The sequence below is a fragment of the Maniola hyperantus genome, chromosome Z (genome assembly GCF_902806685.2).
Source record: "Maniola hyperantus chromosome Z, iAphHyp1.2, whole genome shotgun sequence".
NCBI lineage: Eukaryota > Metazoa > Arthropoda > Insecta > Lepidoptera > Nymphalidae > Maniola > Maniola hyperantus.
The window spans coordinates 4,890,141-4,907,902 of NC_048564.1; the positions used below are offsets into that span (position 1 = coordinate 4,890,141).

Genomic DNA, 17,762 nt, shown 5'->3' on the forward strand with positions numbered 1-17,762 from the left:
AATTAAAAATCACTTGCATTACATTGAATCACTTGCATTGGTGAAGGAAAACATCGTGAGGAAACCTGCATGCCTGAGAGTTCTCCATAATATTCTTAAAGGTGTGTGAAGTCTGCTAATCCGCACTTGCGAGCGAGGTATAGACTATGGTTAAAACCCTTCTCACGCTGAGAGGAGACTCGTGCTCTGTAGTGAGCCGGCGATGGATTGATCATGACGATGATGACATTCAACGATGGGTTGAGAATTGAGATGATGATGATGAAAATGACCTACAGCAGACTTTGTGTAAGTACTGTCAGGCTATCTCGGAAAACATTTTTGAAATGAGGAACGTTAATTAAAATCGGCAAGACAAGTTTTCACTTTCAGTTTACTTAAGATGTATTTGGGTGGGAATTCAGAAAACATTTCGACAGTTTTGAAGGTTATTAGTTTCTCCTTTTAAAAACAATACGTAAACCTTTAAAGTATTTTTTTTAATGAACAATATAAAGAAATTAATAATTAAATAACAACTCAGCAACGTTAACAAGGTAAAGTTCAAAATGCGCTCCAAATCTATTAGAAAGACAATAATGCGAAGATGGTTTTAGACGAGAGAAAAAAGAATTACGGTAATTTTTTTTAGCGTAGTCTATCCACTAGTATAATATAAAAAGAGTTTGTTGGGTAGGTAGTATTTTGAAAAGTAGGGGTTTAGTTTCTCAATATTATTTTGTTTTGAACCGGTCTATGGAGTTATTAGGCCCTTTATTTGTATAGGAGTAAATAATCTTTAAAAAGTTGTGATAGCCTAGTGGCACAGAGTAGGCTAGTGGTTAGGACGTCCGCCTTCTAATCGGAGGTCGGGGGATCGACCCCGGGCACGCACCTCTACCTTTTCGGAGTTATGTGCGTTTTAATTAATTAAATATCACTTGCTTTAACGGTGAAGGAAAACATCGTGAGGAAACCTGCACGCCTGAGAGTTCTCCATAATGTTCTCAAAGGTGTGTGAAGTCCACCAATCCGCACGTGATCAGCGTGGTAGACTATGGCTAAAACCCTTCTCACTCTGAGAGGAGACCCGTGCTCTGTAGTGAGCCGGTGAAGGGTTGATCATGATGATGATGATGAAATAATTAGTAACTCAATAAAAATCGATTGCCTTAAATAATTTTGTAATTAAAAGGGAAGCAAAAAATAATATCTACTTACACATAAATCATATCTAGTGCAGATTAAAAAATTATTACGGCCAAAGTGAACGGTCCACATCTACGCGCCACGGCCTATACGTTTCTTACGTATACGATATAGCCAATTTATATAAGTCACTTCGATTTATATCGTTTACAGCCTCATAATGTAGGTATTATTTAAGTAGACTAGTTAATGCTCCATACATATAAGGTAAGTATAAGCACCTAAGTCGTGTAGCAGATAATATTATTATAATCTTTGAGCAGATCTGAATTTTTACCCGACTACGGCAAAGCCAAAAGGAAGGGTTATGATTTTAGAAGTCTATGTATGTATATATGTGTGTATCTATGTGTGTTCCATCGTACAACCTAAACTACTGAGCCGATTTTGATGAATGAGATGTCAATCGATTATGGAGAACTAAATCAGTATTCAAGATGTTACATCCCAAAAAGTGGGGATCTCTGTTTTTTTTTTGTAATTGTATCGAGTGAGATATTAAATGAAAGAGGAAAAAATCTGAGTTCCTCATTATAAATAGCACAATATTAAAATACACCAATCAACAGAAAAACAATTTTACTACATTCAACTAGCGCTATCTATTGGAAGACCTACATGTTTAAGATAAATTTTATAACGAACATCATTTTGTGCATTTTCGTTTAAAAATAAATTAAATCAACAGCTTTATAGCTCACACATTTTAAATTTGCTGATGCCCGCGACTTTGTCCGCGTGGATTTAGGTTTTTAATAATCCTGTAGTGGACTCTTTGATTTTCCGGAATAAAAAGTAGCCTACTTATATCTGTTTCCTGGATGCAAGCTATCTCTGTAGCCCACGAATTCGTCCACGTGGATTTAGGTTTTTAAAAATCTCGCGGGAAATGTTTGATATTATGGCACAAAAAAATTGCCTATATCCGTCCATAGGATGCAAGCTATCTCTGTACCAAATTTCGTCAAAATCGGTTGAACGAATGGGTCGTGAATAGCTAGCAGACAGACCGACAGATACACTTTCGTATTTAGAATATTAAGTACCTACTAGATGATGCCCGCGACTTGGTCCGGGTGGATTTAAGTTTTTAAAAATCCCGTGGGAACCCTTTAATTTTCCGAGATCAAAAGTAGCCTATGTCCTTCCCCGGCTGCAAGCTATCTCCGTACCAAATTTAATCAAAATCGTTAAATGGATGGGCCGTAAAAAGCTAGCAAGCAGACAGAAGGACAGACAGACAAACAGAAGGATGGACAGACAGACATATAAACTTTCGCATTTATAATATTAGTATGGAAGCATGGATGGATGGATGGATGTTAAGTTACAGGGCGAAAATTCCTCTTTCCTAACTAAACGGATAACTTGTATGAGTAGATAGGTACGACAACTTTTATACTGCAATCGTGCGACAAGTGCTCAGCTTCTCGACCGTTAAGCTATTGAGGTATTGCATTTTTTAGAAGTATGCATTACAAAAATCCCAAAATTATGCATACCTACCTAGTCCATTTTTATCGCTTAGCTTATTGATTTGCTTTAACTCCGGCTGGCTCTTAGTACTTGTTCTGTATGTCATAGAGTTAATATATTCTCGAATATGAAGTAATAGGTATGCGATATTACGACGAACATTTGATAAATAAAACTTAAGCTAAGTTGAACAGATGCGAATGTTTACAAAACCTTCGGTCCTTTGTGGTTTTATGTCGAAACAGTGACAAAGTTCCATTCAAAACTTTGGTAAATACTCGTATTTCATACTCTCCAAATAAAAAACATACGAATACCTAGATCAGAATAAAATTACAATAAAATTGGGGAAAATGTAATATCTGAACCCCTTTGGGACTAGCAACTCGACTAGCAGTGGAACGAAATATTCACTTAGAACATCGTCAACTAATGTAGGTAGCTATATGATGAGGCTGATACAAGCTAGTTAATGAGTTAATGTAGAAGTAAAGCCTTAATAGTTGGTGGCTGACTGACCTGTTTCTCACAGAGGAACGGGAGGATATAGTGAAGTTCCTCTGGGGCAAGCGAGGAGTGCTCGAGGGCGCCGGCGCAGGCGCGGGCGGCGAAGTTCTCGGCAGGCGCGTTCCCGCCGCCGCCGCGCCCGCGGCCAGCAGCACCACCAACCACCACCTGTACATCACGGGACGGGCACGAACGCGACACGACCTGTTGTCACGCTAGCGAATTGCCGACTCGCCGCAAGATACACGCTCTCGACCACCTTCACTTTTGTTGTGCCTCGCGCTGCAACGCCAGCGGCGGCCGCGCGCCCCTCTACGATGAAAGCGAAGGCTTTCACCACTACACTACTCGCCCGCACTCGGCCGACGGACTTCTGTGCCAATCCTTACACCAGATAAAATCCTTTCATAACAAACTTCCTACGGAGTTTTCCTGATTGGATTACTTTACAACTAGGTATACTGAATATGCTCTGAACCACAATAAAACAGAGGTCTGAATGCCTCAACTAATAATTTGAATCTGATCTCAGTTTGTTTGAGTCAACCGCCTTGGCGCAGTGTTTACAAGCGCGAACGAGTTTTATTTTGGTTCTTAATGATATAGCGTAGATGATATTATTCCTTATTGGTTACATTATTCAAATAAGGTGACTAACAACTTATACGTACATATATTTAAAAACAGTATTTACAATTCGATACGACAGCTTTGATAGCTCAGTGGTTAAGACGTCCGCCGCCTAGTCTGCGGGTCCGGGGTTCGATCACTGTGTTCGAGTTGTGCTTTTTCTTACTTTAACGGTGAAGGAATGCCCGAGAGTTCTCTATAATGTTCTCAAAGGTGTGTGAAGTCTACCAATCCGCACCTGGCCAGCGTAGTAGACTATGGCCAAAACCCTTTTCACTCTGAGAGGAGAGCCGTGCTCTTTATTGAGCCGGCGATGGGTTGATCATGATGATGATGTATATATTATATTGTATGTACTTATTAGTGTATGTTTATATATATGTAGTTACACTGCGACTCCCCGTCTTACAGTTCTGTCTGGAAGAGATCACTGTAGTGATAAGGTCGCCGTTTGTTTTTAAGTATATCCTGTATTTTTTATTCTTTTTATAGTACTAAGCAATAAAGATATTTAAATAAGTAAATAAATTAATATAAGCAGGTACCTAAACTCATCTCATTCTGAGAGGAAACCCGTACTCAGTAATGGGCAGGTGATAGGTTGATCATGATATTGATGACGACGAAACAGGCAGCGAACTCTCAATTATTTTGTAAAAACATTTCTTACCAAAGATAAAGTTGAATACTAAAACTAGACTGCAATCGTCTCAATAAACGCTAAAATATTATAGAAAAATATTTTTTCTGTCGCTTGTTATATTTTAATGATGTAGTATATTTATTACTCTTTCATTTGACACCCCACTCGATGCGGTAGCAAATTTTTTTAAAACCCCCACTTTTATGGGTGCAACATCCGCCATATTGATTTTGTCATTTAAAATGTAGCCATGTCACCCGACTGACTATAATAACAAATCGATTGACACCTCATTCATCAAAATCGGCTCAGTAGATTAGGCGCCACGGTGGAACACACAAATACAAACCTACATAGATTGCTAAAATCATAAACCTTCCTTTTGCTGATCTTAAACATTTTGACAACTTTAAATTAATTTAGAAAATAATAAAAAGATTTTGATGGTATTTATAATATCTTTATTTATAAAGAAGATAACAAGTTGGTGACAGTGAGTCACCACTTACATTTATTACTTACATAATATCACATAGAATTTAGGGAACATAATCAACATAATAAAAATAAAATAATACGATCGTTACACTTTTGAACGTTACAATTTGGAAAAGATAAACAAAATAATATGATCCTTACAATTTAGAAAACATGAACAAAATAATATCTCGACTCTAGTATCATAAGGTCGGATGTGGATTTTTGCTACTTTTCAGGAGAGCCAAAACAAAAATGCTAGGGAAATCGGGTCATAATTTCTTAACTACTAGAGATACAATTTCAGTTGTTTTTGTAATATTTAACACTTAACTGTATTACTTTTAAGGTGCAGAAACTACGCAGGTATAAGGATTTACTGTTAGTCAAATCCGGCATTGCCACTTTTGTAATAAAAAAAATACTTTCTGCTTTCTTGAAAATTCCATTGCTTCTGTTTCGTCTGTTCTTTTTAACAGATACTTATTTAAACTGTTTTTTTCGTGTTTTAGTTAAGTTTTTTTATTTTTACACTTTCACTTTTATTAGTTTTTAATTAATAAATTAATTTATACTACATTTATATTTAAATTAACATAATCTAAAGCTTCCTATAATTAGGTATGTTTCGTTAGAATCACTATCATCACATATTGTAGGTGCCTTATAATTTCTGCTCTCGATTAATATCAAATTCGGTCGATTATAAGACGGGTAAAGTAGAAGGGTTGAAGTGGTTGATTAGGTACTCTAATTTTTTAAGGCTACGTTAAAAACTAGGGCAATAAATTTTTGGGCAAAAAATAAAGCCTGTGGTAGCACATTGTGGCCTTATTTTTGGTGGGGCTACCACTTTACAGAGGCCGTATTGTGCAGCCTCTGTAGCAATTTTTTTGTAATATTTTTCATTCTCTGTTGGTTAGCATGTAGGAGCTATTGTACATCCCGCAGGCGCAGAGGATGATGATCCGGCTGCATCGTCCGATTCTGTCCGATTGCTTTGGGTGCCGTTTAGTGGCACTTGTAGGTTGGAGTTTATAACCAGATTGGGGCTTATAACTTGCCGATTGGGTTCTTCTTTCAGTCTCAAGGCGACTTGAATAACATTGGTCCAGCTATTGCCTTTCAAAAGTTTGTCCTTAATTGGATTTTCACCAATGATTGGGGGGGTCATCATCCTCAGGTAAGGTGTCAATATCATTGAATATGGTATCAATATAATCATCCCCAAAGGAACCTTCCTGTTCCGTAGAGTTTGGACTAGGTTCTTGGATGTCTTCCGTTTTTGTTAATGAACCATACGCAATGACTAGCGGCCCTGCAAGGTGTTCTTGTGCAGGCACTTGCCACGACGAAAGATCAGCTTGTCCCACATCGTCTATTGTAGGTGTCCCAATGCTCCAGTCTTCGCAGTAGTCATCTGATACTGGTTCCAAGTAAAGCCTGGGCGTACTCGAAGACGGTATGAGGACACCTTCCCCTTCTTCTTCTCCGTCTTCTAATAAAGCGTCAGTCTCAGTCTGGGAACCCGCCACAACCCTTGAGTTCAACGCGACAGGTTCTGTATATTTATTTGACTCAACTGCCGACTTGCGTTTCTTAAAAATGCAGTTTTTATTAAAAAAACATATGCATATTAAAAAAACTGATGATTTGAACTGTGATTCATAAAAAACACAATAAATGCACGGTTTTTTGCTTAGTGGGGTTTTATTATAATATATGTTTAGATTTCCATGGTGTGATTTTCGTGGTCCTAAAAGATTTTCTAGTCTACATTTTCAAAATGCCTTCAGCTTTATTCTGGCTCTTTACTTTTTTCCCGCAGTTTAGTCCAAAATTTTGGTGAAATAGGATGGATCTCTTACCTATTAATCACATCAACTTTAATGTAGTCACAAACAAAAAGCTTTATTTCAACTTACTTCCATGAATTTTATTGCAAAATTATTTATATTACAAGGCAAAAAGTCTTAAATGATTCACAGTCCAAATATTAATACAAAAAATTCGAAGCATAACATCTGTTGTGATTTTACCTAACAAAATTATTACATATTTTAGAAGCAGAAGTGCGTAGCTGCAGTACCAGCTAGTATTACAAATAAACTTATTTCGTAGCATAATGGTCGAACTCAAAATACATCTATAATTTTTCTCCATTGCTTTGGTGCATACATACGCAAGTCAAAAAATATAATTATGGTTCTCCAAATTTTTAGAATGTGTTCAGATACGACATTATGCATGTATTTATCTTTGCAACGAAAAGAGATATAAATACTGGTGTCAGCTTGGCAGAAAGAGCCCGAAATGCTCATTACCTTTATGTAAAAAAGTGAGTTTGGTCGGAAGTACACATCCGACCTTATGATACTAGAGTCGAGATATGATCCCTATACTTTTGAACGTTACAGTTTAGAAAAAATAATCAACCTAAAATAATATGATTGTTACACTTTTGTGCGTTACAATTTAGAAAACATACAAAATAATATGAACCTTACACTTTTGAACGTTACAATTTAGTAAAGATAAACAAAATAATATTATTATGATCCTTACACATTTGAACGTTACAATTTAGAAAAAATAATCAACCTAAAATAATATGATTGTTACACTTTTGTGCGTTACAATTTAGAAAAATAGTAAAACTGTAACAGGTCCAATTCTGTACATTGAAGATTTAAAAAAAATTAGAAAAAATAATCAACCTAAAATAACATGATTGTTACACTTTTGAATGTTACAATTTAGAACACATAAACAAAATAATATGATCCACATTTGAACGTTACAATTTAGGAAAAATAATCAAACCTTTTGAACGTTACAATTTAGAAAAAATAATCAAACCTTATAATAATTTATGAACTTTAGGATTTAGGATCCAAGTTCTCTTTTTGGAATCATGCCCACTTCTAGACCCTAGTCCTGCGGAAATAGCGCTTGCCTGACGGCAATCGACTCATAGAGACTACATGATCGAAGAACTCTTCACTCTCCGGCAGATTAGGAATCACCATAACATCATCGCCCACCTAAATGGAAGTGAAAACAAACAATAAACATTTATATTTATATAAAATCAGTCCCTACGTCTCCGAGGCTATGACCGGCTCGGACAGAATCGGACGGTGCTCTTCTTTTCACACAGACCTCCGGCGCGCGTACGGTTGGAACTGGCCGGAGCGACCAAGCTTTGTTTCACATAGACCGGCTGGAAGAGCACTGTACTGAAAGAGTACGCAAACGGAGCTGTTCGGCTGCGCGAGAGCGGAAGAGCGCGTCATCAGAAATCATCAGCCGGTAGGCTCCTTTTATTTTTTCACACTAACCGCGTAAAGTTTGCGCTCCGGCATTCTCAATAACAAAAGTGGTGATATGTAAAAATAAACCTTATTTCAACTATCCAACACTCTATTTTAATCGCTATCAAAATCTGCTCTCCAGTCCGAGCCGGTCTGTGTGAACGGACACTAAGACGTTGTAGGTGGACGGACGAAGTTGTAGATGTGTTGTATATTATGGAGGGTGAGAATATCTACCGCAATATAGTGGTCTGGAGGATGTAAATTTATTGGAAGCAAGTATGTAAAGTTTTTTTGTGTCATGGTGAATAACATTCTTGACAATTTACTTTCATTGGTAATAATGTATGTACAAGCTTAGAGGATATTTTGTAAGATTTATTAAATAAAATTGCACAAAAAATGAATGTTCATGCAAATTAAAAGAAACCTTGTTAAGATTTAAAAAAACTCTTTTCCAATAGGTTCAACGGAAACCGAATTCATTAGTATCTAGTTGGGTAAATCAATCTGATTTATGTTCAGTTACCTACTTATGTCCTTTTTATGTCGTCAAAACTAGTAACAACGGAAAAGTATACAGGCTGTCCTAAAATTAAATACTAAGTAAGTACCGTTGGGACGTGATTGAAGGTCAAACCAATAAACCAACAAACAAACACACTTTTGCATTTATAATATGGGTACTGATTAATAACTAGCTGATGCCCGCGACTTCATACGCGTCGATTTAGGTTTTTTAAAATCCCGTGGGAACTCTTTGATTTTCCGGGATGAAAAGTAGCCTATGTCCCTCTCCAGGTCTTAAACTATACCCATGCAAAAAATCACGTCGATCCGTTGCTTCGTTGCGACGTGATTGAAGGACAAACCAACAAATACACTTTCACATTTATAATAGGGGTAGTTATCACCTGTATATAAAGCATAATAAATATTTGCATAACATACTATAAAACAGAGCTAAATATGTCTACATGGACTATTAACAAATGTACCGACTTCCTGTCAATATTTGTTACATAATAATAATTAATACATTAGTAACCACATTACTTGTTGATAATGTATATGAGAGTAGATAAAATAATGATAAAATAAATACTGTCATATACCCCATATTGGGACCCCAACGTCTATCGGTTGTACGAACTATGTGCCCTGCCCATTGCTACTTCAGCTTCACAACCCGTTGAGCTATGTCGGTTACTGTAGTTCTCATAAGGATCTCCTCATTTCTGATTTGATCACGTAAATAAACTCCAAGCATAGCTCTCTCCATCGCCCGCTGAGTGACTCTGAGCTTTCTTATGAGGCCCATAGTTAGCGACCATGTCTCGGATCCATATGTCATCACTGTCAACACGCACTGTTCGAAGACTTAGGTCTTTTCAAGCACTGAGGAATTTTGGACAAGAAGACATCTCGAAGCTTCCTGAACGCTGCCCAACCGAGTTGGATTCGGCGGTTGACCTCTTTCTCGAAATTGGACCTACCCAACTGGATTGTGTGTCCTAGGTATATATACTCGTCTACAATTTCGAGTGCAGAGCTTTCAACGATTACTGGGTGGGGTCGGACATAAGCATTGGACATGATTTTCGTCTTACTCATGTTCATTTGTAGGCCCACCTGCTGAGAAGCTCTGCTAAGGTCATTGACCATTGTAGTGAGGTCTTCCAGAGTCTCTGCAATAACGACTATGTCATCGGCAAATCGAAGGTGAGTGATGTACTCGCCGTTGATGTTAATGCCAAGTCCGTTCCAATCCAGAAGCTTAAAGATGTCCTCCAGTCACCTTTTTATTTCAAATATTAAGATAATATTATAAAATATTTTTTTTCCATTACGATACGATAGTTTTGACCTTTTACCGGCTTTGGATTCTGGACTTTCGACCCATGTCGGGAAACCCGCGCGTGGCCCTTGGCCGTTTACGAGACGTCTGTGGCTATTTTTTCTATTAAAATGAATCGCTGAATGTATTGCTAAGCGCAAATCTCGAGAACAGCAGAACCGATTTCGCTAAAACTTTTAATAACTAATCAACTACTTTTGTTACTCATTTATTGCTAGGTCCTAAATGAAGTGAATAATTTTACTTCAATCTTTTTTCCTGCAATACTTTGACAAAACATGTTTCCAAGATATTATGGTTTGTAATTTAAGATAATATGAATTTAGATAAAGTAATGTATGAAACTCTACATAATTAGGTATTAAAACACTCGAGTGATACTATTAAAAAATCGCCTGCGGCTCGTATTTTAAACTCACACTCATGTTTTAATACCACCCATTATGCAACAGTTTCATAAACTACTATTTTGCAATCAAATATAGATTAAACTTGTGTAGACTTACTTATGGGCTTATGAAAGACTAGTGTGAAACTATTCTGGGTTACTTGGATTAGAATTGGAGGCAAATTCTGTATAATAATAATTAGTACATAATGATTTTAAAGTCACCGGCCAAACCGGCAAAAAATTAATCTTCTTACCTTCCAATCTGCAGGTGTTGCTACTGGCTCCCTATCAGACAGCTGCAAAGAATCTACCACACGCAGGATCTCACTGAAACAAATAATTATCTATTTGTATCATTTATTGCATAAAAGTTTAGTGGTTAGGACGTCCGCCTTCCAATCGGAGGTCAGGGGTTCGATCCGGGGCACGCACCTCTAACTTTTCAGAGATATGTGCGTTTTTTAAGCAATTATCACTTGTTTTGACGGTGAAGAAAAACATTGTGACGAAACCTGACAGTTCTCTATAATGCTCTCAAAGGTGTGTGAAGTCTGTTAATCTGCACTTGACCAGCGTGACAGACTATGGCCAAACCCTTCTCATTTTGAGAGGAGATCTATGCTCAGTAGTGAGCTGGCAATAGGTAGATCATGATATCAAAAAATGTGGAGTGAACGTTCACCAGTCTAAGAAATACATCAAAGACCGTCACAGTGCCTCGGACAAGTGGTTATTGCATTCAAGATACACAACTGATCCTTGCTTGTTGTTCCTAAAGATTAATACAGCACACCATACGCTATTATGTCACATCTTCAGAGCCTCAATAGCTCAATTCAATTCAATTTTATTTTATGGCGCGCGGCTGCACCAAACGGGCGCAATTTACTTCGCCAATGTCGTGTGGACCTCAATAACTCAAAGGAGTGGACTGAAAACCGAAAGGTCGACGGTTCAAACCCCGCCCGTTGCACTATTGTCGTACCTACTCCTAGCACAAGCCTGACGCTTAGTTGGAGAGGAAAGGGGAATATTACTCATTTAACATGGCTAATATTTAAAAAAAAAATCTAACGCTTTTAGCACACTAATGCCTTCACACTCGTTTTTCCTTACGCTATAGACATGCAGGAGGTAATCGTTTTGCTACCGCGTGTGAATGCATCGGTCTGCTAACGTCCAGTTTCTTAAGTTACTTAGCAATGTTGCTAGTTGACAAAAATAGTATGGTTTTTTTTGCCAAGTGACTTATCGACAGATTAAAGAGATTGAATATTGAAACTGGTTAGAAAGGCACAGGGAAGCCTTAATTTAAGATTCATTACACACATGAAATTGCGGCCAGTTGTAGCAGGGTACATCAAAGACAGTCTGTATTTCTTCTTTGGGTCTACAATGAAGACTGCACGTGCAGTTACAGGTATCCCAGAAGAGTCCAGTTCATCTTTGTCGATCATGCCCAGCCTGTAGGCAATAACCCTTGTCTTGTCTTCTATTATTGGATACGGAAATTTATCTAGCAGCGAGACACCTGTAACAACACACAATCATAAAATATTAATTAAAAAACTGTAACTATGCCTACTATTTGAAATTTAGTATGGGCAATGACAATAGCATGACACCATTACGAACACAGATATGTCCACATATGTATAGACATATTTATTTACAATACTTGAGTCATCATAACCTCACTTCACGTTGTTTGCCAAAATCTCACGTAGGTACAAATACATTTTGGCAAACAAAAAAAGTGGCCACAGTGATAAGGACAAAACATAATCATTTTGTCACATTCTAATAAGAGCTTAAATGCATTTAGCTATCTCGCTCGAACAGTAAGTGTCACAATAGGGCTACTTCTAATAGTCCTTGTTCTGAGATTACAAAACTTAATTAAATCAGTTCAGATATCCTTGTCAAAGGGCTTTAACATGGTCATCATGAAATTAATATTGTGAAGCAACAACTTAAATTTCACTTTCAATTTCTTGCTTACCTGCAATAAATTGTACATCCTTAGCCCATGCGAAATGAGAGGCAACAGTGTCGCACGATAGTGCAATGACTTTAACATTGCGCTTTTCAAATTCAGGCATCAGCTGGACTAGCTTTGCAAGCTCAGTTGTACATACTGGAGTGAAGTCTGAAGGGTGGGAGAAGAGAATACCCCATCTGAAGCAATGTATGAGACTTAACTTATTAATATGTTTGGATTAGTAAATCAAACACTTGAGTTCACCATTAGAATATGTATTCACTGAGGAGTGCCAACATGATCTGATTGTCATACACTTTTCGCAACCTACCCACTTACATTAACTTTATTCATACAACAAAGTAAGAAGTAGGTACCTACTCTAAATACAAACTTTGATACTTTTCACAGTCCCTACTGTATACATAACATTTATCTACTACCAAAATATTATAATTTAACAATTTTATGCTGGTTTTGTTCAGTGGTGTTAAACATTAGAGTGACTAGACTGGCAGAATGGCACAGACACCGGGGCAAGGTGGGCCCAGGAGGGACCACAAGGGAAACAAAAGGATGCTCACATTTATTACTTACTAGCTGCCCCGGCGAACTTCGTACCGCCTAACAGTCGATTCTTTCTCAGGATTTTTTAAAAAATTCTCTCCATAAGAACCATGCCTGTACTTCAAGGAATGTTATGAAAAAGGAATTAGCGAAATCGGTCCAGCTGTTTTCGAGATTTGCAATCAGCAACATTTACACAATTTAGAAAAAATACTATTAGTTCTGTCTTCAATTATTTCAATTTACTTATTAAAGTGCATCACAAATTAAAACAAAAACATTGCAAGATTTAAATGTGTATGCAGTTACGCACAACACATTTGATTGTTTTTACTACAAAATCTATGTTAACGTTTGTATCATGTAATGTATGTGTATGAGGTTGTTAGTAAATTTATTATTGTAAAGTAACAGTTTCGTCATAACTAATTAGATATTGATTTATGATAAACTAGTGACCTACCCCAGCTTTGCACATGTAGCTTATTACAATTTTTGTAGGGATCTCTAACTTTTTTAAAATTAAATACAGCCTTAATCACTTAGGAATAATGTATCTTTCTACTGGTGAAAGAATTTTCAAAATCAGTTCACTAGTTTCAAAGATTACCCCCTACAAACAAACACAAACTTTACCTCTTTTATAATATTAATATTAATCTCACTTAATAATGACTTTAATTCAAGATTAAATTAATTCTCATCATGAAACTTTTATACCTACCTACCTACTATCCATTATTTCAGTTATTATCAACGGAAAAATGAGCTGTTTGTACACCTCTAGGTCACAGATGTGTAAATAGGATTAATAGTGTCATTAATTCATATAGTAAGTATTTGGAAATGAAACATGTTCAAATGCAATACAGAAATATTGTATAGAATGTTCTATTTGGTACAATTAAACAGAAAAATGGTTAGCTCTGATAACACAGTGTACTTAAGGCTTTTATTATTGCATTCTTTAGATTCATCACAATAGTAATTTATGTGCTGCAAATTAAAAGACTGTTTGCATTAATTAGGAGGTATATTAACAATGCTAATACATGTGGACATAGGTTATAATCGAATGCAAGGCATATTATTAAAATGTAGGTAGATACATGAACAATGCAACGGACACAACATGTGGTCATAGGTTATAATCAAATACATTGTTTCTAATATCTTTCATTATCAACTAAAAAATATAATATTTGCTTACGAGTCACCAAGCCATTCGAAAAAATCGATTTCCCCTTCTGTAGTTTTTGCTGTAAAGTTAGGAAAGACTTCTCCAAGGAGCAACATTTTGAATAGGGGAAGCGAAGTTAGAATCACAGGCCGGAATGTTAAGAAAAATACTTATACGGTATATTTTGACGACAATGGCCGAAAAACTGAAACAATAGGAATGTTTGGGTATATCCCAAGAGAGTATAAATGGTATGTCTTTGAAAATAAATGAAAGAAATCAAGAAACTTCCAATTTCCACCTTCTTATTTCAAAAGCACCGAACGAAAGAGTTTTTACAGATGACAAAATAATATGGCGGATGTGATCATAGAGTAAAACGCGGATACGGATGCGAATGGGATGCGAATTATTGCAGAACGTGTAAGGAATGAAACAGTAGTCACGGGTAACATTGTAAACGTGTGAAACATACGGCTCAATGGAGTCTGCTGGGCTGACAATAGTTATATAAAATGGTATTAAAATTATAAAAAAATCAATCACTTCCAAAAACTAATTTTGAATACTACAAAACTTGGACGATCTAACCTAAGGACGCGCCTCGCATGATTATTCCCCTCTGTCAATAGTAATGGATTTTTAATCCACTGCGTTTATAAACACTGTTTGCGGAATCGATTTTGTCATTGTCAGAATCGTTTTCGATGTGTGACGACGTCTTACACGCTGGGTGAAAAATGCCTGTTTGTGCCGTTAGTGAGTGCAAGAACAAATCAAACACATCAAATTTACAAAAAGATGGAATTTCATTTCATAAGTATTTTTGGTGTAATAAACGCTTTCTATAAATAAAATTACATAAATTATTATAATAAAATAACAATCGAGCACTTTACCGATTCAGTAATTGAGTACGTAATAATTCGGTAGAAACGAGTCACACTTCTCACGAGACTATATTTTGTTTTTTCTAAACAATTGCAACCCTCGTTATATACAAATTAGGTTAAAATTTGAATACGCGTGAACAGCATGAAATTACGTAGTAGTAAAAATAACACTAGTCTCGTGGGAAGTGCGGTATACTAAAGACGGAGAGCCAGCGCCCAAAAAACTGTTTGAATTTACTAAGGCTAATTTTTTGCGCATACTGACCAGCTCTGTCCCCATATTCTGCTGACTAACCATTACAACTTTTATTTATATGCAATATACAAGTTATATAACAATTTTCAGCCTTAGTAAATTCATTTTATTACCTCGCAGGTACGACACCTTTGATAGCGCACCTGAGTCACTGTTCTCAGGTTCACTTGACTGACCGCAGTATGTTTGTGTACGCAACCATTCTAATGAACTATAAAAAAATTAGCCTTAGTAAATTCAAACAGTATTTTGGGCCCTGGCTCTCCGTCTATAGTATACCGCACTCCCCACGAGACTATTGTGTTATTTTTACCAAATTTTTCAGTATTAGATTTAATTGCATAGGACATAAGGTTCGATTTTTAAGAATCATGTGATAGTGATTGCGGTTCGATTATCGATATCGATGAAAACATTTTCTTTATTATTAACGACTAAATTACCGTCTTCAAGTCAAGTAAAGAATAGTTATTATTAATTACCACAATTTTTTCGCTACCTATACTTGTAATAAAACTGGTCGATTTCTGTGATTTCACGTACTTAATACATTTAAAAAATATTAAAGCAACGCAATTTTAGTGATAGGCGAGAAACGGGGTAGGGTGTCTCTGAACTGGGTAATTTGTAGCTTAAAGGTGTACCTTTCTCAAGGATGAGGATTAGGTAATAATTTATCATAATCGTTTTATTTTTACAGATTTCGATATTTTTACAGAGAGAATCGCCAAGAATATACATAACATTAACCTAATGGTAAATAATGACGTGTTAAAAATAGAAGAGGCCACCGTGTGTGTTTACTAATTTATTTTCATAGTATCATATCTGTCTTATGGAATTTTGCTGTGGGGTAAAAGCGGCAGGTATTGAGAAAATTTTTGCATTGCTAATTTGTAAGGGCAATACGTGTAATATTTAATAACTTACATTTAATTTTTTTGGACAAAGAGTACACCATATTGGAATTACCATGTAAACCCAATGTGCAATAAATAAATGATTGATTGGAAAGAAAAAAACATTTTATTGATTGATATACCTACTAATTATGTTTGGTAGGTTTTTGCGCGGTCAGGTTTATTTTGTATTATATAATAATATAAGTCATTAATAAGCACATTTTCACTATCGAAATTTTAAATGAAAATTTCGTTATATAAAAAAATACAAAAGATTAAAAATGATATAAAATAAGTAAAAAAGTATGTGCATATTTTTTAAATAAATATTTTTCTTATTTTTACGTTGCATTATTAGTTTTTGGGATAATTACCTATTAAGTGAGGTGAATGTATGCAAGAATACGCTACGCTGACCAAACACTGGTTTTAAGTAATTAAATACGAGTAATAAATTCTTACTTCTACTTTTGTTTCTGAAAAACTATCGATATATTTTAAAATATCGATACGGTAGCATCGCAAATCAATTTGACTGTCTTACACTCGTAATGTCTTTGTATGTTGATGTATATAACTTATTAGTGTGCGTAAAATGTAGTAGTGTTGAAGATTTAGATATGTGTGTGTTAATAATGACACAAAACTTTGTTGAGTGAGTGTGTCAAGTTGTCTATGTAGTGTTTCCTCGTCCCGCACCAAAAGTGACAGAAATTTTTATTCGTAATATTAGGCGCGTTACAAGTCCATAGGTTAGATCGTCCAAGCTACAAAAGCTTTACAAACGCGTTCCTTCTTTGTTTAGGTATTTTTAGAATAAGAAAGACAAGCTCAAATCCATACTAATATTATAAATGCGAAAGTGTGTCTGTCTGTCTGCTAGCTTTTCACGGCCTATCCGGACCGGCCTAACTGATTTTTATGAAATTTGGTGCAATCCCGGGGAAAGACATAGGCTACTTTTTATTCCTACGTTTTTAAAAACCTAAATCCAAGCGGACGAAGTGGCGGGTCATCATCTAGTATATTATAATGTAAAAAAATTCAAAATAAAATAAAAACCGACTTCAATAACTACAATGATTTTTTTTACGATTCGACGTAAAAATCGAACTGCTGTTCTCTGTGTGAACCATAGAGATATAGAGAGTTGCCCTAAATTATCTATGTTTTTAGCACAGTCAAATCTTGTCAATGGCGTCACCAGCGTTGCCAGAAAATAGGTACCTACTAAATGTACCTACGCTATTCATACTTTTTGGATCATGTTCTGTTCGTGCCGTATCTTCAGTCTTATTTTCGTCCCTTTTCAGAGACTTAGGTACTACATGACAAAACAGCTCTAAGTTAGGTGGCGCAGCAATGTCTTATTGTATCTTTATAAAGCTTTTCGTACTTTTGTCGCCTTTACACCTTACACTTTCCAAGGTCTTGTTCGTACTTCATACTTGGTAGGATTCATAGAGTAGGATGTGGTAGGATTTACCGCACATCATCTG

General features: G+C 36.1%; 2 protein-coding genes across 2 annotated transcripts in view; both read right to left on the reverse strand.

Moving 5' to 3' along the window:
* Positions 1-3,669, reverse strand: part of LOC117995594 (angiopoietin-related protein 2) — a 79,184-nt gene extending 75,515 nt beyond the window's left edge. The window contains exon 1 of the mRNA XM_034983577.2: positions 3,184-3,669. Within this exon, the coding sequence (XP_034839468.1) occupies positions 3,184-3,347 (164 nt within the window). The 5' untranslated portion in view covers positions 3,348-3,669. The remainder of the gene's footprint in view (positions 1-3,183) is intronic.
* Positions 3,670-5,533: 1,864 nt separating this feature from the next.
* Prx6a (Peroxiredoxin 6a) lies at positions 5,534-14,544 on the reverse strand. The gene is made up of 5 exons (XM_069509103.1): positions 14,243-14,544; positions 12,487-12,662; positions 11,814-12,015; positions 10,739-10,811; positions 5,534-7,965 (listed from the first exon to the last, which is right to left on the reverse strand). Exons 1-5 carry the CDS (start codon positions 14,326-14,328, stop codon positions 7,846-7,848), a joined length of 657 nt encoding a protein of 218 aa, XP_069365204.1. The 5' UTR covers positions 14,329-14,544; the 3' UTR covers positions 5,534-7,845.
* Between the last annotated feature and the right edge of the window lie 3,218 nt (positions 14,545-17,762).

Bases quoted from the DNA above. Each gene is read 5' to 3' on its own strand.
- Prx6a (XM_069509103.1), bottom strand. From the start codon at position 14,328: ATGTTGCTCCTTGGAGAAGTCTTTCCTAACTTTACAGCAAAAACTACA. The intron at 12,663-14,242 runs GTAAGCAAATAT...ACATTGCTTCAG, and splicing joins TTCGAATGGCTTGGTGACTC to ATGGGGTATTCTCTTCTCCC. The intron at 7,966-10,738 runs GTAAGAAGATTA...ACTTCCATTTAG, and splicing joins CAACACCTGCAGATTGGAAG to GTGGGCGATGATGTTATGGT.